At 41.1% G+C, this 21184-nt stretch overlaps 1 protein-coding gene across 3 annotated transcripts in view; it reads right to left on the bottom strand.

Annotated features, from left to right (window-relative positions):
• LOC120060201 (gastrula zinc finger protein XlCGF57.1-like) overlaps window positions 1-2660 on the bottom strand; it is a 42086-nt gene extending 39426 nt beyond the window's left edge. For all 3 annotated transcript variants that reach the window (XM_039009342.1, XM_039009343.1, XM_039009340.1), the window contains exons 1-2: window positions 2613-2660; window positions 2105-2188 (exon numbers count right to left, since the gene is read on the bottom strand). In XM_039009342.1, coding sequence (XP_038865270.1) covers window positions 2105-2188; window positions 2613-2642 — 114 coding nt within the window. In that variant the 5' untranslated portion in view covers window positions 2643-2660. The remainder of the gene's footprint in view (window positions 1-2104; window positions 2189-2612) is intronic.
• Window positions 2661-21184: the final 18524 nt, after the last annotated feature.

Genomic DNA, 21184 nt, shown 5'->3' with positions numbered 1-21184 from the left:
CTTCTACCTCATGGCTTGGTTTTGCTCTGACATGCACTGTCAACTGTGGGACATTATACAGACAGGTGTGTGCCTTTCCAAATCATGTCCAATCAATTGAATTTACCCCAGGTGGACTCCAAAACAAGTTGAAGAAACATCTCAAGGATGATCAATGGAAACAGGATGCACCTGAGATCAATTTTGAGTCTCAAAGCAAAGGGTCTGAATAGTTAGGTAAATAAGGTATTTCTGTTTTGTATTTTTTATCAATTTGCAAAAATGTTTAATTAAACTGTTTTTGCTTTGTCATTATGGGGTATTGTGTTTAGATTGATGAGGAACATTTTTTATTTAATACATTTTAGAAAAAGACTAACGTAACAAAATGTGAAAATGTCATGGGGTCTGAATACTTTCCGAATTCACTGTATATAGATTCTACAGACCCGACTAGGTACTACCCACCCCACTTCTATTTCGGCACAAATATTTTTTCCTGTACAGTGCTATATTTGTACCATAGTGTCCAGACACCTCATTTTAAGCCGTTTGACAACAGTGAAAGGCCGGCAACACTGTACTATTCACAGCCCTATGAAATGACACCATATATACATTCTACAGACCCTACTGAGTATTCCCTACATTACTTTTACTGCAGCACCCAGAATAGATTATGCTCTATTAGCCAATATGGCCAGCAACACTCCGTATTATTCAGAGCCCCGTGAAATGACCATATATACACTGAACAAAATTATTAACTTAACATGTCAAATGTTGGTCCCATGTTTCATGAGCTGAAATAAAACATCTGTGACATGTTCCATAAACACAAAAAGCTTAGTTCTCTCAAATTGTAAACAAATCTGTTTACATCCCTGTTAGTGAGCATTTCTCCTTTGCCAAGATAATCCATCCACCTGACAGGTGTGGCAAATCAAGAAGCTGATTAACCAGCATGATCATTACACAGGTGCCCCTCTAAAATGTGCAGTTTTGTCACACAACAATGCCATAGATGTTTTAAAGGAGTGTGCAATTGACATGCAGACTACAGGAATGTCCACCAGAGCTGTTACCAGAGAATTTTATGTTAATTTATCTACCATAAGCCACCTCCAACGTCATTTTAGAGAATTTGGCACTAAGTCCAACTGGCCGCAAAACCTCAGACCACGTATATCCAAGCCAGTCCAGGACCTCCACATCCGTCTTCTTCACCTGCGGGATAGTCAGAGGCCAGCCACCCGGACAGCTGATGAAACTGTGGGTTTGGACAACCATTGAATATCTGAACAAACTGTCAGAAAACGTCTCAAGGAAGCGCATCTGCATACTCGTCGTCCTCACCAGGTTCTTGACCTGACTGCAGTTTGGCGTCGTAACCGGCTTCAGTGGGCAAATGCTCACCTTCGATGGCCACTGGCACGCTGGAGAAGTATGCTCTTCACAGATGAATCCCGGTTTCAACTGTACCGGGCAGATGGCAGACAGAGTGTATAGAGTTGTGTGGGTGTAACAGTATAACTTTAGTACGTCCCCTCGCCCCGACACGGGCGCGAACCAGGGACCTTCTGCACACATCAACAACTGACACCCACGAAGCGTCGTTACCCATCGCTCCACAAAAGCCGCGGCCCTTGCAGAGCAAGGGGAAACCCTACTTAAGTCTCAGAGCAAGTGACGTAACTGATTGAAATGCTACTAGCGCGTACCCGCTAACTAGCTAGCCATTTCACATCCGTTACATGGGCTAGCGGTTTGCTGATGTCAACGTTGTGAACAGAGTACCCCATGGTGGCAGTGGGGTTATGGTATGGGCAGGCATAAGCCAATATGTATTCCATATACAATGATTAGCATTGGGGGCATTTATTTGATCATGGAAGATGTTCTAAACCCCAAATTTAATGCAAATGTCACTTAAATATGAACAAATATTAATAATGGTTAATGTTTAGACAATTACTTTACATGTATCATAAATAAATACAGGTTAATTATAATTTTCTACTATTACGTGGGGGACTTATATTTGGACAAATTTCTGAAATTCCGTAACCCGGAATTACTTTTTTAGTGTTGCCGACGCAACGCTAATGTGAATAGCACTGCTTACATTAGCCTTGGAGAGAACGGAATCTTTGGAGTCCTGAAACGCTCCATTCATCAGCCTATACAGGAATCCTAGTGCAGTGTTCTCCTGTTGCAGAAAACATTAGTTAAAAGCATCATAACAACAAACAAGACAAAGGAAAACATCAAAAGTGCAACAGAGTAGCACGATCAAACCCTCACGGATGATAGAACATCTCCATTTAGAATTATAAAAAGACCAATGAGTTTTTTTGTTAAAAAATGAAATCATTATGACATAAGTCCATACAATTATGCACTTCTGCAATACAAAACCAATTGCACACTTAACATATCATACAAGAAGCCAACAGCCGCGTGGCTAGCTGCATTCCACAACAAACACAATTAGTTAGTAATCATGCACGAGCGTTCATACACTACGCATTATTTTATTGTGATGAGGCACATAAAACGATCATTTTAATGTACATTTTTTTAAATAAATTCCAACTGATTTTATCTTTAAAGTTTGCTGAGTGGAAACGTACCTCAAAGACAGGTTTCACTTCTGACGCCATCGTAGCATGAACAGAAGCTTCTCATCCTCTCTCTTTGCTAGTGTGTGCAGTGAGTTACTGGTGCAACGTAATATCGCCCTCTGTCTGTACGGGAGTATAATGACATCTGGGAGTCACAAAATACATTTGCCTGTACCCCTGCACACTGACTTGGTACCGGTGCCCCCTGTACATATCCTTGTTATTGTTATTCTTATTGTGTTACTTTTTATTATTACTTTTTATTTTAGCCTACTTGGTAAATATTTTCTTCTTCTTGAACTGCACTGTTGGTTAAGGGCTTGTAAGTAAGCATTTCACGGTAAAGTCTACACTTGTTGTATTTGGCGCATGTGGCAAATAAAGTTTGATTTGATCTGTGGGACCTTATATAGACACTTGTGTGCCTTTCCATATCATGTCCAATCAATTGAATCTACCTCATGTGAACTCCAATCAAGTTGTAGAAACATCTCAAGGATGATCCATGTAAACAGGATGCACCTGAGCTCAATTTCGAATCTCATAGCAATGAAAATAAGGTATTTCAGTTTTTTATTTTTGATAAATTTGCAAAAATGTCTAAAAACCTGTTTTTGCTTTGTCATGATGGGTTATTGTATGTAGATTGCTGAGTTTTGTAAATGTTATTTTATACATTTTAGAATAAGGCTGTAATGTAACAAAATGTGGGAAAAGTCTAGGGGTCTGAATACTTTCCAAAGGCACTGTATATTCCATCTCTATGTACGTCAAGAAGATATCGGATTGGAATGTGTCGTGTGTGGGTCTTCAAAGCAGGCCACCTATCAAGGGTGATATCTCTTGGGTGGCGCTAGAAGTAAATGCAAAGGATATACGTGAAGAATTGGATCAAGTGGTTGGTGCACACCAACTGTCCCTCATGGTGGATGGAGTGAGGAAACACACTCCATCCACTCTGTTGTTCTTTGATGAAGAGGCTCCCTTCTCACGTGTATTTGGGTTTATGAGACATCCTGTGAGAGAGCCTTTGTGCCCAAACCCCTGCAGTGTGATAAATGCAAATTATTTGGCCATGTGTCAAGAGTATGTAGACCGAAGGAATATCGTGGAAAAAGTGGTGGAAAAAGTACCAAATTGTCATGTAAAAGTAAAGATACCTTATCAGAAAATGACTCAAGTAAAAGTGAAAGTCACCCAGTAAAATATAACTTTAGTAAAAGTCTAAAAGTACTTGGTTTAAAATATATTTAAGTATCAATAATAAATGTAATAGGTCAAATATACTTAAGGATTAAAAGTAAAAGTATAAATCATTTCACATTCCTTATATTCAGCAAACCAAATGGCACAGTTTTTTATTATTTTTATTACGGATAGCCAGGGGCAGACTCCAGCACTCAGACGTAATTTACAAACAAAGCATTTTTATTTATTTTGTATGATTTAATTTCACTACCCCATCCAGTAGGTGGTGGCAATACACTTATAGGCTGCCATAAAACCTTAAAGAAGAAGATCTTCATGAGCGTCCAAATATGTATTTATATCTGTGATGTCTGAAATGCAAAGATAACATACAGTAAGTAGCCAGTCAAACAGGTTAGTCAGGAAGAGGTTCAGAGATGTAAACAGTGATGATGTCCTTGCTGCTGTCATTTCTTCAACTGTTGCCGGGACATAAAGAGCATAAAGAGCCTACTGAAGATAAGTGTCTGTTGTTAATTGTTTTGTTAATTTATCAAATAATGATGTGACAATGTAAATGTGAACATCTCTTTTTCTTCAGAGGTGATAATCACTCATCACATGGTTTGTTGGAGAACATTATTTTATAAGTTATCAGCTCACATCCAGGTAGACCTATTTAGCCATATTAACTAATATTACAGTCATGACAGAAAGACATAAGAAATAATCTAATATGGGTGATGTGATATGGCCTGGATGAGCTGGTGGTGATGACAGAACTCAATCTGGTGAAATACGACGATATGAGCGCATATTTCAGCGAGCATGTTGGACTGGGACACGTTTTCATAAGATAAAAAGCTTCTCATTTTACAGTGGGTCCGCCATGGTTCTGTGTTGCCTAGTTATGCTAATATATTTGAGACCAGTGTATTGCAGTTGTTTCGTCGTTGACTTAATAAGTAAAATGTCGTTGAGTAGTAAACAGGGAAACAACGAGTCCCAGACAGTTCGCAATAGATCACCCGAGAGGGGGAATCGTTTACTAGGCTACCGAAATTATTGGGATCATCTGGCTACCACAAGTCCTTGAAATACATTGAGCTCGTTGACAAAACAGACCATGGAACCCCTATTCACACGAATGTCCGCGGTGGGTCTGTGTAAATTATGCGATTATACTGGAGACAGGTTTATAGCAGTGAATGTCATCTATTAATTTACTCTTATAGTATTTCTAAGTAGAAGCCTTATCAGCCAGGGAAACGAATTGTTGAACATTCAGATTTGTCTGCCTGACTGAGGTTCTTTACCTGAATGACTAGGGTTTTCTTGTGATCGCAACACGACTACATATTTAGCTCAAATAGAGATATGATTAGATCCCCAGATCCTCAACAAGATTTACAGCTGCACCATCGAGCGCATGGTTGCATCACCGCCTGGTATGGCAACTGCTCGGCATCCGACCGTAAGGCGCTACAGAGGGTAGTGCGTATGGCCATGTACATCACTGGGGCCAAGCTTCCGCCATCCAGGACCTACAGTATATACTAGGCGGTGTCAGAGGAAGGGCCCAAAAATTGTCAAAGACTCCAGTCACCCAAGTCATAGACTGTTCGCACAGCAAGCGGTACCCGGAGCGCCAAGTCGAGGTCCAAAGGCTCCTTAACAGCTTCTGCCCCCAAGCCAAAAGACTGCTGAACAATTAATCAAATGGCCACCCGGACTGCTTGCATTGACACCCCCACCCCCCTTTGTTTTTACACTGCTGCTACCCACTGTTTATTATCTATGCATATTCACTTTACCCCTACCTACATGTACAAATTACCTCGACTAACCTGTACCCCTGCACATTGACTCTGTATTTTAATGTCTTATTTAAAAAAAAATTACTTTAGTTTATTTTGTAAATCTTTTCTTAAAACTGCATTGTTGGTTAATAAGGGCCTGTAAGTAAGCATTTCACGGTAAGGTCCACACCTGTTTTATTCGGCGCATGTGACAAATAAAAATGTATTTGATTTGAAATTGTGTTTTCTTTGAAAAGATGGGCCTGGCTGAGAATTGTATTTATTTTTATTTAACCTTTATTTAACTATAGAATAGAACATTACATTTTCCGCCAGAGAGTGGCGCTGTTTACCGTCATTTTCTGGATTATCTTCTGACCAGAACAATATTACTTATTTTACTCAACTAGAGCTAGAAATAAATTGTGTTTTAGCTAAACAGGTGGTGCTCAAAACAGGTCCTGAATGACCGGTCGCCACTGGTTAAGAGTAGGGTATTTGGGCAGTCTGCCCGGTCTAAGCCACTCCTGGTTCTACTCATCTCCATATCCGGTGTTTATAAACTGCAGCTCGGAAAAGATAACCGCGTCGCGCGTGAACATGCATTCATATGCGCGTGCACGAATTGAAACTCGCGCTTTCCAGCAGCAACCTCTTTGGGGACCAGTCCAGACAATATATGGGTGTGATGACACTCCTCATAGGCGCACATCATTTTAAAACAAGACAATGATTATCTAGTCTCTCAGTCAAGGTTTAGTTACAACTCTGGGCTAATGCAAGATGGAAAGCAATGGATTGACATTGACTAGTGATTTATACATTGAATTCAAAATGTTGATTAGCTGGGCATACTGGGCAATATGGATGCACATCTCTCAGTAAATAATAACCATCAAGTATTCAGCCAAGCCATAGTATAAATACTATTTTATATTTGAACGTGTATAAAAGGAAATCTGGGGGAGCCAGTTTGAATGGGGCTGATGCAGCTGATAACAATACTATTACTATGCTTAAGTTTGTCAGTAGAGGAGATGCTGGATCATCAGCCAGTACAAGCACAGACTCAGTTGATCTATATCCAGCCTCAGCCAGTACTAACACAGATCCAGGTGAAGTACAGGCAGCCTCAGCCAGTACTAGCATAACCAGAGGTGTACAGCCAGCATCAGATACAAGCAGCTCAGACCCTAATAGAACAGTTGCTACTCCACCAAATGACCCAGCAGATTGGCCCCCAGTCTTAACAGATTTTATGAGGACTGAGTTAGTGCTCAGAGGTCCATTCAACCAGGACTGGATTTTTCTTACCCTAAAGACAAGTCTAGAAGAGGTTTCCTGTCAGGTTTATTACAGAGACAGCTGTCAAATGGGGAAAAGATTACCAGGAGCTGGCTTTCATACTCAATCAAAACAATGCTGTGTATTGTTTTTGCTGTAAGCTCTTTACTACAAAAAAGTACAAAATAATAAAGGAAGGCGTGAATGACTGGTCAAATATCAACACCATTCTGAGGGTAGTCCTGAACACACAAACAATGTGATTAAGTGGAGAGAACTTGATCCACACCTACGTTGGGGACAGACTCTTGACCAGATACAAATTACAATTTTGGAGGCTGAAAGAAAGAGATGGCGGGATGTCCTTACACGTTTAATAAGTATCACCCAGTCTCTGGCTGAAAGAAACCGAGCATTCAGGGGTTCATCAGACAAACTCTTCCAACCAGATAATGGAAACTTCCTAAAAAAAGGTTGAATTACTGTCAAAATTTGACCCCGTTATGGAAAATCAACTCAGCAAAATGAAAGATGGAGAGACATGCTCATTACCTTGGGAGGAGCACACAGAATGAGCTGATACAGATTGTGAGAGACAAGATTCTGGAAGCAATAGTGACTCAAGTAAGAGACTCAAAGTACTTCTCCATTATCTTGGACTGTACACCTGACATTAGTCACCAGGAGCAAATGTCCATTATTCTGAGAAGCGTGGCTTTAAAGGGAAAGCCAGAGATCAAGGAGCACTTCCTCGGCTTTGTGAATGTTGAGGTTACAACAGGCTTGAATCTGTTAACTGTCATCTAAGATAAGCTGAACAAGCTGAAGATTCCATTTGAAGATTGCAGAGGACAAGCTTATGATAATGTGGCCAACATGAAGGGCAAGCACCAAAGAGTACAAGCCAGACTGCTAAAAAAAAAAATCCCAGTCTCACGTTCATCCCATGTGGAGCACATACTCTAAACCTTGTCATTGCAGATGCTGCCAAATCTCCAAAAGATGCAGTTGGGTTTTTTGGGCATGTGCAAAAGCTCTTCACCTTCTTTTCAGCTGGCACACAAAGATGGAGTGTTTTGAAGAAACACGTGAACATAACTGTGAAGTCACGGGGTGACACAAGATGGGAGAGTAGGCTCCAAAGTGCTCATACAATCAGGTATTAGACTTATGAGGTTCGGGAGGCATTACTGGAAGCCAGACAGACGATCAATGATCATGTGGCCAAAGTGGAGACACAAGCACTTGCAGAGGAAGTTGTGTCCTACCGCTTCTTGATTTGCTGTGTCGAATGGTGTGAGATACTGACAATGACAAACAAGGTGAACAAGCTCCTCCAATCTGCCTCAATGCAGTTGGATATTGCAGTGAATTGAATCGCAAATGCAATGGCCTCCCTCATTACATACTGGGAAACTGGATTCTCTGAGGTCCAGACAACAGCATTTGTGAAGAAATTCATGTGGAGGCTGTTCTGAAAGAGAAGAGACTGAGAAACAGCAAGAGGCATTTCAGCTATGAGGCTCCTGATGAACCAGTGACTGATGTACTGAAAAACCTTGAAGTCAACTACTTCAACATTGTGGTCGACTCTGCTGTGACATCCATGGATGAGAGATTTGAAACACTGAACCAGGTGAAAACCAAATATGGAGTGCTGCTGAACTTCAGCACTGCCTCTCAGATGTCCAGTGAATCTTTAAAGGCTCACTGCATGGAAGTTGAAAACACTCTAACCTTCAGAGATGACTGTGACATCAGTGGAATGGATCTGGCACACGAGATTCAGAATTGACCTGATCTGCCATCAGACAAGATGACTGCCTTTGAGCTGCTTTCCTTTCTCTGTGAGAAAAACCTGGAGTTACTCTATCCTAAACGTTGGATAGCCCTAAGAATTGCAGTAGCATCGGCAGAGAGGAGCTTTTCAAAATTAAAGCTCATCAAAAGCACTAGTCTCAACGTCAACAGTGAAGAGGCAACTCTGGGATGCTGGCCTTCTAGGCAGAGTTCCTCTGTCCAGGAAAAAGCCCTATCTCAGACTGGCCAATAAAAAGAAAAGATTAAGATGGACAAAAGAACACAGACACTGGACAGAGGAACTCTGCCTAGAAGGCCAGCATCCCAGAGTTGCCTCTTCACTGTACGCCTATGTAGATATTCCATTCAAAATCAGCCGTTTCCAGCTACAATAGTCATTTACAACATTAACAATGTCTACACTGTATTTCTGATCAATTTGATGTTATTGTAATGAACAAAAAAATGTGCCTTTCTTTCAAAAACAAGGACATGTGACCCCAAACTTTTGAACGGTAGTGTACGACTAATAAAACTTGAGCAGTGGTGGAATGTAATCAGATTGGCAAACAGGTACTGTACCTCACCATGTGTCAGAACCGGGAATGAGGAAATAACTAACTAGACAGATGTACTGCAGACATCACTGAGTGATCCAAGCTCCAGGCAGAGAAGAGAGGCAGCAGGAGAAAGACAATATGGCTGCCAGCAGATTAATCACACATGCAGGTAAGTAGTCTAGAGGTCCATCTTTGTACTTCAAATCATATCTTGGAGAATGTAAATTTGTAAATTAAACATGTGACTATAGCTTTGTGATGTGGGCTGCTCCAGAAAATATACAGTACCAGTCAAAAGTTTGGTCACACCTACTCATTCAAGGGTTTCTTTATTTGTAAAACGTTCTACATTGTAGAATAATAGTGAAGACATCACAACTATCAAATAACACAGATGGAATCATGTAGTAACCAAAGTGTTAAACAAATCAAAATATATTTTACATTTGAGATTCTTCAAAGTAGTCACCCTTTGCCTTGATGACAGCTTTGCACACTCTTGGCATTCTCTCAACCAGCTTCATGAGGTAGTCACCTGAAATGCATTTCAATTAACAGGTGTGCCTTGTTAAAGTGAATTTGTTAAATTTCTTTGCTTAATGCGTTTGAGCCAATCAGCTGTTTTGTGACAAGGTAGGGGTGGTCTACAGAAGATAGCCCTATTTGGTAAAAGACCAAGTCAATATTATGTCAAGAACAGCTCAAATATGCAAAGACAAACGACAGTCCATCATTACTTTAAGACCCAGAGTTACCTCTGCTGCAGAGGATAAGTTCCTTAGAGGTAACTGCATCTCAGATTGCAGCCCAAATAAATGCTTCACAGAGTTCAAGTAACAGACACATCTCAACATCAACTGTTCAGAGGAGACTGTGTGAATCAGGCCTTCATAGTCGAATTGCTGCAACAAAAAAAACGCTACTAAAGGACCTATAAGAAGAATGGATTTGCTTGGGCCAAGAAACACAAGCAATATACTTTTTTTCTGATGAGTCCAAAATATAGATTTTTGGTTCCAACCACCTTATCTTTGTGAGACGCAGAGTAGGTGAATGGATGATCTCCGCATGTGTGGTTCCCACCGTGAAGCACGGAGGAGGTGTGATGGTGTGACAGTGCTTTGCTGGTGACACTGTCTGTGATTTATTTAGAATTCAAGGCACACTTAACCAGCATGTCTACCACAGCATTCTGCAGTGATACGGCATCACATCTGGTTTGCGCTTAGTGGGACTATCATTTGTTTTTCAACAGGACAATGACCCAACACACCTTCAAGCTGTGTAACGGCTATTTGACCAAGAAGGAGAGTGATGGAGTGCTGCATCAGATGACCTGGCCTCCACAATCACCCGACCTCAACACAATTGAGATGGTTTGGGATGAGTTGGACAACAGAGTGAAGGAAAAGCAGCCAACAAGTGCTCAGCATATGTGGGAACTTTTTCAAGACTGTTGGAAATGCATTCGTCATAAAGCTGGCTGAGAGAATGACAAGATTGTTCAAAGCTGTAATCAAGGCAAAGAGTGGCTACTTTGAAGAATTGAAAATCTAAAATATATTTTAATTTGTTTGGCACTTTTTTGGTTACTATATAATTTCATATGTGTTATTCCATGGTTTTGATGTCTTCACTATTATTCTACAATGTAGAAAATAGTAAAAAATAAAGAAAAACCCTTGAATGAGCAGTGTCCAAACTTTTGACTGGTTCTGTATCTCTGTATCTCTCTCTCTGTATCTCTCTCTCTCTGGTGACACCCTCCATTACTCAGAGCTGAGGATGGTCCTGCTGAGATACAGAAGAGCTGGAAAGAGTTCAGCAGGAAACACCATCTGGGCAGAGAGGAGTTTGACCTGAGGACAGCTGCTCAGTGTGTGAAGAGACAGGGAGAAGTAGCACAGAGGCAAGTCACTGTGCTTGACACTCCAGGCTGGTGGGTTATTGCCACTGTAGTGTGGACTCCTGAACTGGTTAAACAGGAGATTGTGCTCAGTGTGTCTCTGTGTCCTCCAGGACCTTACACTCTCCTCCTGGTCGTAGCAGTCGGTAAACTTCTGGCCATTCCTTGGACACTGTGCTAACAAACCTCCAAACGAGCTTCAATGCCATACAACACTCCTTCCGTGGCCTCCAACTGCTCTTAAACGCTAGTAAAAACCAAATGCATGCTTTTTACCCGTTCGCTGCCCGCACCTGCCCGCCCAACTAGCAACACCACCCTGGACGGTTCTGACCTAGAATATGTGGACAACTATAAATACCTAGGTGTCTGGCTAGACTGTAAACTCTCCTTCCAGACTCATATTAAACATCTCCAATCCAAAATCAAATCTAGAATTGGCTTTCTATTTCGCAACAAAGCCTCCTTCACTCACGCCGCCAAACTTACCCTAGTAAAACTGACTATCCTACCGATCCTCGACTTCGGCGATGTCATCTACAAAATAGCTTCCAATGCTCTACTCAGCAAACTGGATGCAGTCTATCACAGTGCCATTCGTTTTGTTACCAAATCATCTTATACCACCCACCACTGCGACCTGTATGCTCTAGTCCGCTGGCCCTCGCTACATATTCGTCGCCAGACCCACTGGCTCCAGGTCTTCTATAAGTCTATGCTAGGTAAAGCTCCGCCTTATCTCAGCTCACTGGTCACGATAGCAACACCCACCCGTAGCACACGTTCCAGCAGGTATATCTCACTGATCATCCCCAAAGCCAACACCTCATTTGGCCGCCTTTCCTTCCAGTTCTCTGCTGCCAGTGACCTGAACGAATTGCAAAAATCTCTGAAGCTGGAGACTTACATTTCCCTCACTAACTTTAAACATCAGCTATCTGAGCAGCTAACAGATTACTGCACCTGTACATAGCCCATCTATAATTTAGCCCAAACAACTAGCTCTCCCCCTACTGTATTTATTTATTTATTTTGCTCCTTTGCACCCCATTATTTCTATCTCTACTTTGCACATTCTTCCACTGCAAATCTACCATTCCAGTGTTTTACTTGCTATATTGTATTTACTTCGCCACCATGGCCTTTTTTTTGCCTTTACCTCCCTTATCTCACCACATTTGCTCACATTGTATATAGACTTATTTTTCTACTGTATTATTGACTGTATGTTTGGTTTACTCCATGTGTAACTCTGTGTTGTCGTATGTGTCGAACTGCTTTGCTTTATCTTGGCCAGGTCGCAATTGTAAATTAGAACTTGTTCTCAACTAGCCTACCTGGTTAAATAAAGGTGAAATAAAAATAAAATAAAAGAATTGACTTGTTTATTGTGTTATTGGCTTGTTTATTGTTTATTCTATGTTATTCCATGTGTAACTCTGTGTTGTTGTATGTGTCGAACTGCTTTGCTTTATCTTGGCCAGGTCGCAGTTGTAAATGAGAACTTGTTCTCAACTAGCCTACCTGGTTAAATAAAGGTGAAATAAAAAATAAATAAAGTCAATGATTCATTCACTGAGAAACAGAGTAATAGAGGAACACCTGGAGCTTCTCAGTGAGAGAGTCTGGAGTCACACTATAGTGCTGTTCACCTATGGGGACTTTCTGGGAGACAACCATTGAGCAGCACATTGAGAGTGAAGGGAAGGTCCTCCAGTGGCTTGTTGAAAAATGATGTCACAGAGCTGCTGGAGAAGATAGAGGAGACGGTGTCAGGAAACAGAGGAGGCCATTATTAGATAAAGAGAAAGAGCTAGAGAAGATAGAAGAGAGAAATAAGGTAGAGGAAGAGAGAGCAAAACAGAGACTGATGAAGGTTCAGGAACAGAGAGAGAACCTCAGATCACTAATAGGTAAAACATACTTATTATATACTTTACAAATTCTACCCCCTTAATAATGTAGACTACCTAACGGGATTTAGTGGAGCAGATTGAGAGCTTCAAGTTCCTTGGTGTCTACATCACCAACAAACTAACATGGTCCAAGCACACCAAGACAGTCGTAAAGATGGCACGACAAAACCTATTCCCCCTCAGGAGACTGAAAAGATTTGGCATGGGTCCTCAGATCCTCAAAAGGTTCTACAGCTGCACCATCGAGAGCTTCCTGACTGGTTACATCACTGCCTGGTATGGCATACGGCCCAGTACATGGGCCGTATGGCCGTATGCCCGGTATGGCATACGGCCCAGGCCAAGCTTCCTGCCATCCAGGAGCTCTATACCAGGCGGTGTCAGAGGAAGGCTCTAAAAATTGTCAAAGACTCCAGCCATCCTAGTCATAGACTGTTCTCTCTGCTACCGCACGGCAAGCGATACCGGAGTGCCAAGTCTAGGTCCAAGAGGCTTCAAAACAGCTTCTACCCCCAAGCCATAAGGCTCCTGAACATCTAATCAAAGGGCTACCCAGACTATTTGCATTGCTCCCTCTCCTCTTTTACACCGTTGCTACTCTCTGTTGTTATCATCTATGCATAATCACTTTAATAACTCTACCTACATGTACATATTACCTCAACTAACCGGTGCCCCTGCACATTGACCCTGTACCCCCCTGTATATAGTCTCGCTATTGTTATTTTACTGCTGCTCTTTAATTACTTGTTACTTTTATTTCTTATTCATATATTTTTTTAAATATATATATTAACTGCATTGATGGTTAGGGACTCGTAAGTAAGCATTTCATTGTAAGGTCTACACCTGTTGTATTCGGCGCATGTGACTAATAACATTTGATTTGATTTGTGATATATAATGTCATGTAAACAGCAATAATGTCCAACTTTTTCCTCAGAGCATGGTACAGATAAGTCATTGTACACACCGATGTTAACTTGCGTGTTTTTATAACTCTCAGATGATTAAAACATATTGCACGTGTCCCAATAATGATTTGCTGTGTGTTCCATGGGAATTTACAACAACAAAAACACATTGTTCCCTTAGTGGAAACTCCTGAGCTGGTTAAACAGGAGATTGTGTTTAGTGTGTCTCCCCACATTCTCCTCCTGGTCATACGAGAAGATGTTTAATTCACTGAGAAACACCGAAGAGCAGTAGAGAAACACCTGGCACTTCTCAGTGAGACAGTCTGGAGTCACACTATAGTGCTGTTTACCTATGGGGGACTGTCTGGGAGACACAACCATTGAGCAGCACATTGAAAGTGAAGGGGAGGCCCTCCAGTTGCTTGTTGAGAAATTTAGGAACAGGTATCATGTCCTGAATAATCAGAACAGGGGTGATGTCACTCAGGTCACAGAGCTGCTGGAGAAGATGGAGGACATGGTGGCAGGAAAGAGAGGTGGTGTGTTTCAGCCTAATGAAGAGGAGCAGGAACAATCTGCAATAATCAGGAATACAGACAGCATGAAGGGGCTTCCTCCAGTCAGTAAGAAACATTCTAACTAACCTGTATTAATATTATAAACTGTATAACTTTAATTGATTGCATATAGTCTTTACTTGCTTGAACTGCTTTATGTCCATATTTTTTTTACTTGGTCAGGTCCCTCAAAAGGTTACATATTGCAGCTTTAAATACACATACATTTTATGTAATTCATTCAGCATTTAACCAGGTTTGAACCACCATTGACCATATGTTGTTTTTCTCAATCATGTACAAGCATAGTTTGGAACAATGTTGTCGGTTTTCAAAACTGTGTTCACAAGACACAGAACTAGTTGGCATTTTGCAAAACAATAAGGGCCCGATTCAGATTTAAGAAATGTACTCTTTCCCATGCACGCCTTTCCTACGCACTTCTCAGTAGTTGGTATTCAGACTTACCTTATGCAGGTGCGTAACGGGCTTTGCAGGCCTGGTTCCCTTGTGTGCGCTGAATAAATTTAATTAAACCACTGAAAACCCGCCCACTTGCTGGCCAACAGATTTTCTCATGGAATTTTCATTTAATAGGGTTTTCAGTGCATCCCTTTAAATACGATGTACCTCTTAATTAGAATTTTGTCGACACCACAAAAAGGAAAAGGGGATACCTAGTCAGTTGTACATCTGAATGCATTCAACTGAAATGTGTCTTCTGCATTTGACCCAACCCCTCTGAATCAGAGAGGTGCGGTGGGCTGCCTTAATAGACACACGTCATCGTCGCCCGGGGAACAGAGTTCAGTATATAGGGATCAATGAAAGCAATCAATCTAAATATAAGCATATTCGGCTCCATTTCTGCACCAACTGGCAGATTAAAAAATACTCTGATTTTGTAGATTTTTTGGGGGCAAATTTTTTGGGCAAATTTTAAGGTTAGGAAAGCATGTACTGTATGTATGAATCATAATTAAAAAAACAGGTTTGGAGACCCTTTACCCATAAAATATATTGATGAATAAAAAAAATAATGGTTTGATTCATCCTGAAAGTTGTCATATTCAATTTCAATACATGAAATATTGGAAGGTGGAAAAAAAGTGTACAATAGGGGTTGAACAATAGTCCTATTAATCTACCCTAATCATGGAACTGTATGACAACGGTCCAGTCATACCGAACTGTGCACCAGGCTCCAGGTTTAACCTGCTATATGTAGTCTGAGTTACATAATGATTCAAATAGGCTACATGTCCCAAAATGTTAGCCTAATATAATTAACTAATGCTAGCGACCCTCAGGAACAACTACACGGACTTGACGGAAGAAAGGTAAACGGAATGCAATGGATTGATTGAAAATGTAGGCTACAAATTGAACAAAACTAACACTAAGTGACAGTTATAAATGTGTGTGGGTATTACTGACAGCTCCTGATAGTGGATAATATTTAACATGATAGAAATTGTCAAATAAAACAGAGAAAAGCCTGGGCATACAGTGCACTTGGAAAGTATTCAGACACCCTTGACTTTTTCTACATTTTATTACATTACAGCCTTACTCTAAAATGTATTACATTGTCGTCACACCCACCCCCCCCCCCCCCCCCCCGGCAATCTACACACTACACCAAATAATGACAAAGCAAAAATACATTTTTAGATACATTTTTAGAAAAAGCAGATCTCATTTATCACGTATTCAGACCCGTTACTCAGTACTTTATTGAAGAACCTTTGGCAGCTATTACAGCCTCGAGTCTTCTTGGGTATGACGCTACAAGCTTGGCACACCTGTATTTGATGAGTTTCTCCCATTCTTCTCTGCAGATCCTCTCAAGCTCTGTCAGGTTGGATGGGGAGCGTCACTGTACAACTATTTTCAGGTTTCTCCTGAGAGATGTTTGATCGGGTTCAAGTCCGGGCTCTGGCTGGGCCACTCAGAGACTTATCCCAAAGCCACTCCTAGGTTGTCTTGGCTGTGTGCTTAGGATCATTGTCCTGTTGGAAGGTGAACCTTCACCCCAGTCTGAGGTCCTGAGCACTCTGAAGCAGATTTTCATCAAGGATCTCTTTATACTTTGCTCTGTTCATCTTTCTCTCGATCCTGACTAGTCTCCCAGTCCCTGCCACTGAAAAACATCCCCACACTATGATGCTGCCACCACCATGCTTCACCTTCGGGATGATGCCAGGCTTCCTCCAAACGTGACGCTTGGCATTCAGACCAAAGAGTTCAATCTTGGTTTCATCAGACCAGAGAATCTTGTTTCTCATGGTCTGAGAGTCCTTTAGGTGCCTTTTGGCAAACTCCAAGTGGGCTGTCATGTGCCTTTCAGTGAGGAGTGGCTTCTGTCTGGCCACTCTACCATAAAGGCCTGATTGGTGGAGTGCTGCAGAGTTGGTTGTCCTTCTGGAAGTTTATCCCATCTCCGCAGAGGAACTCTGGTCACCTCGCTGATCAAGGCCCTTCTCCCCTGATTGCTCAGTTTGACCGGGCGGCCAGCTTAAGGAAGAGTCTTGGTGGTTCCAAACTTCTTACATTTAAGAATGATGGAGGCCACTGTGTTCTTGGGGACCTTCAATGCTGCAGAAATGTTTGGTACCCTTCCACAGATCTGTGCCTCGACACAATCCTGTCTCTGACCTCTATGGACAATTCCTTCGACCTCATGGCTTGGCTTTTGCTCTGACCCGCACTGTCAACTTTGCACCAGGCGCAACGGGCTCAAGGCATCCTGCCTCTATCCCATCTGTAAAGGATTTTCCGAATTTTGGAAAGTGTGTAAGTGGACGGATTTCCTCGTCCTTCTCGCCAGCCGTGATTTTGGCCAGCTCCATGGTAAAAAATGCGAACGTTCCTGTTGCAAAAACGTCCTATCCCCGAGCTTGAGTAAATTACATTACCAAGATGCTCCCAAACGTAGTATATCAGGACATGGAAATAGATTCTATTGTAGTCCATGTGGGTTTTAATGACGTTATGAAGGGCACTGAACAGTTGAAACTGGATTTTAAAGAGCAGATTGACTCTCTTCTAGATACCCATCATATCTGGCCCCTGTGCCCTCTCTGAATCATGGCATTGAACACTTTAGCAGGATTCTGACTCTTCACAATTGGCTACGTGATTATTGCAGCTCAATGGGTGTAACTTGACAATTTCGATACTTTTTGGAAACAAAACACATTATATAAGGAGGATAGGATCTACCCAAATCATTTGAGTTCCTTGATCCTTTCACAGCAGTATAAGGCTGTGTTCAAACAATGACCCAAGCCCAGATCAGCTAATCCCTACCATAGTGGCAAATGTACATTACACCAGGGTTGTTGGTAGACACAATAAAAGTAACCTAATTGATGTCTCTAACTGTCCTGAATGCCTCTGCTGATCCTACAGCTATTGTATGCAGTAATCATGTGACTATGAACCAGATTTATACTGTTAGCACTGAGGCGGTGTGCCCTAGAAGGAAGTCCAGTCTGCAGCTCACCCTGCACTAGCATAAATAACATGGACATATCTACTTCTGCTAAGCTTCCCAGTAAAGCAATGAAAACAAGGAAGCATCCCAGAAGAAAAGTGCTCAAAATAGTCCAGGTTAACATATGTAGCTTAAGAAACAAGGTTCATGAAATCAATCATTTGCTAGTTACAGATGACATTCATAATCTGACTATATCAGAAACTCACTTAGATAATACCTTTGATGATACAGTTGTAGCAACACAAGTTTATAACATTTACATGAAATACCAATGGTGGAGGTGTTGCTGTTCATAATCAGAACCACATTCCTGTGTATGAGAGGTCATACAATAGGTTTTGTAGTGATTCCTATTTTGTTCATGTAAAGAATATTTGTTGGTCCATGGTGTGTAATGAGGAGTAAACAGTTGCTGCACTTGACACATTTAAGAAATGGCTTATTCCAGTTACTAATAAGCACACACCCATTAAGAAAATGACTATAAAAACTGTTAAATCCCATTGGATTGATAAGGAATTTAACAATGTTATGGTTGAGAGGGATGAGGCACAAGGAATGGCAAATAAGTCTGGGAGCACAACCGATTGGCAAACGTACTGCAAATTGAGAAATCATGTGATTAAACTGAATAAAAAGAAGAAGAAACTACACTATGAAACAAAGATAAAATACATGAAGAATGATAGTAAATAGCTTTGGAGCACCTTCAATGAAGTTTTGGGGAAAAAGACAAACTCAGCTCCATCATTCATTGAATCAAATGGCTCATTCATCACAAAACCAACTGATATTGCCAACTACTTTAATGATTTTTTAATTGATAAGATAAGCAAACTTAGGCATGACATGCCAGCAACAAACGCTGACACTACACATCCAAGTATATCTGACCAAATTATGACAAGCATTGTAATTTAGAATTCCGTAAAGTGAGTGTGGAAGAGGTGAAAAAATTGTTGTCTATCAACAATGACAAGCCACTGGAGTCTGACAACTTGGAGGGAAAATTACTGAGGATAATAGTGGATGATATTGAAACTCCTATTTGCCATATTTTCAATTTAAGCCTACTAGAAAGTGTGTGCCCCCAGGCTTGGAGGGAAGAAAAAGTCACCAGACCAATCAGCCTGTTACCAACCCGTAGTAAACTTTTTGAGAAAATAGTGTTTGACCAGATACAATGCTATTTTACAGTAAACAAATTGATAAACTTTCAGCATGCCTATAGGGAAGGACATTCAACAAGCACAGCACTTACACAAATGACTGATTGGTTGAAAGAAATTGATGATAAAAATATTGGAGGGGCTGTTTTGTTAGACTTCAGTGCGGCTTTTGACATTATCAATCATAGTCTGCTGCTGGAAAAACATAGGTGTTATGGCTTTACACCCCCTGCTATATTGTGGATAAAGAGCTACCTGTCTAACAGAACACAGTGTTCTTTAATGAAAGCCTCCAACATAATCCAGTTAGAATCAGGAATTCCCCAGGGAAGCTGTCTAGGCCCCTTACTTATTTCAATCTTTACTAATGACATGCCACTAACTTTGAGTAAAGCCAGTATGTCTATGCATGTGTATGACTCAACACCATACATGTCAGCTACTACAGCGACTGAAATGACTGCAACCCTTAAAGAGCTGCAGTTAGTTTCAGAGTGCGTGGCAAGGAATAAGTTAGAAATATTTAGGACTAAAACTAAAAGCATTGTATCTGGGACAAATCATTCACTAAACCCCAACTAAGTCCTGTAATAAATAATGTGGAAATTGAGCAAGTTGAGGTGACTAAACTGCTTGGAGTAACCCTGGATTGTAAACGGTCATGGTCAAAACATACTGATACAACAGTAGCTAAGATGGGGAGAAGTATGTCCATGATAAGGCACTGCTCTACCTTCTTGACAGCACTATCAACAAGGCAGGTCCTACAGGCCCTAGTTTTGTCACACCTGGAACTATTCAGTCGTGTGGTCAGGTGCCACAAAAAAGGACTTATGAAAATTGCAATTGGCTCAGAACAGGGCAGCACAGCTGGCCCTTGGATGTACACAGAGAGCTAATATTAATAATATGAATGTCAATCTCTCCTGGCTAAAAGTAAAGGAGAGATTGACTTCATCACTACTTGTATTTATGAGAGGTGTTGACATGTTGAATGGACCGAGTTGTCTGTTTGAACTACAGCTCGGACACCCATGCATACCCCACAAGACATGCCATAAGAAGTCTCTTCACAGTCCCCAAGTCCAGAAGAGACTATGGGAGGCACACAGAGCTACATAGAGCCATGACTACATGGAACTCAATTCCACATCAAGTAACTGATGAAAGCAGTAAAATTTGATTTAAAAAACATAAAAATACACCTTATGGAACAGCGAGGACTGTGAAGCAACACAAACATAGGCACAGACATGCATACACACACACACGATAATATACGCACCATACACACACACGTACACATTGATTTTGTACTGTAGATATGGGGTAGTGGTGGAGTAGGTGCCTGAGGGAACACAGTGTGTTGTGAAAACTGTGAATGTTTTGTAATGTTTTTAAACTACCTTAATTTTGCTGGACCCCAGGAAGAGTAGCTGCCGCCTTGGCAGCAGCTAATGGGGATCCATAATAAATACAATCTGTGGGACCTTATATAGGCAGGTGTGTGCCTTTCCAAATCATGTCCAATCAATTGAATTTACCACAGGTGGACTCCAATCAAGTTGTAGAAACATCTCAAGGATGATCAAGGGAAACAGGATGCACCTGAGCTCAATTTTGAGTCTCATAGCAAAGGGTCTGAATACTTATGTAAATAAAGTATATATATATATATATTTTTTGTTGCATTATGTCATTATGGGGTATTATGTCATTATGGGGTATTGTGTGTAGATTGATGAGGGAAAATGTTTAGAATAAAGCTGTAATGTAACACGTAAAAAAAGTCAAGGGGTCTGAATACTTTCCGAATGCACTGTATAATTAAAACATTCTAAAGCACATACATTAACTCGGCAGGTTCGGCCCGACAGATGCCTATAGCTTGGGTCTCCAAATTATGAAGAAATACAATAAAAATTTGGAATAACAGCACAGCTATTTATAGCCTACTTCACTGTGGAAATGGGGCCGCAATAC

Source organism: Salvelinus namaycush, chromosome 15 (genome assembly GCF_016432855.1).
Source record: "Salvelinus namaycush isolate Seneca chromosome 15, SaNama_1.0, whole genome shotgun sequence".
Taxonomy (NCBI): domain Eukaryota; kingdom Metazoa; phylum Chordata; class Actinopteri; order Salmoniformes; family Salmonidae; genus Salvelinus; species Salvelinus namaycush.
Note: the sequence above shows the minus strand (reverse complement) of the source record. Positions and strands in the feature narration are given on the sequence as shown.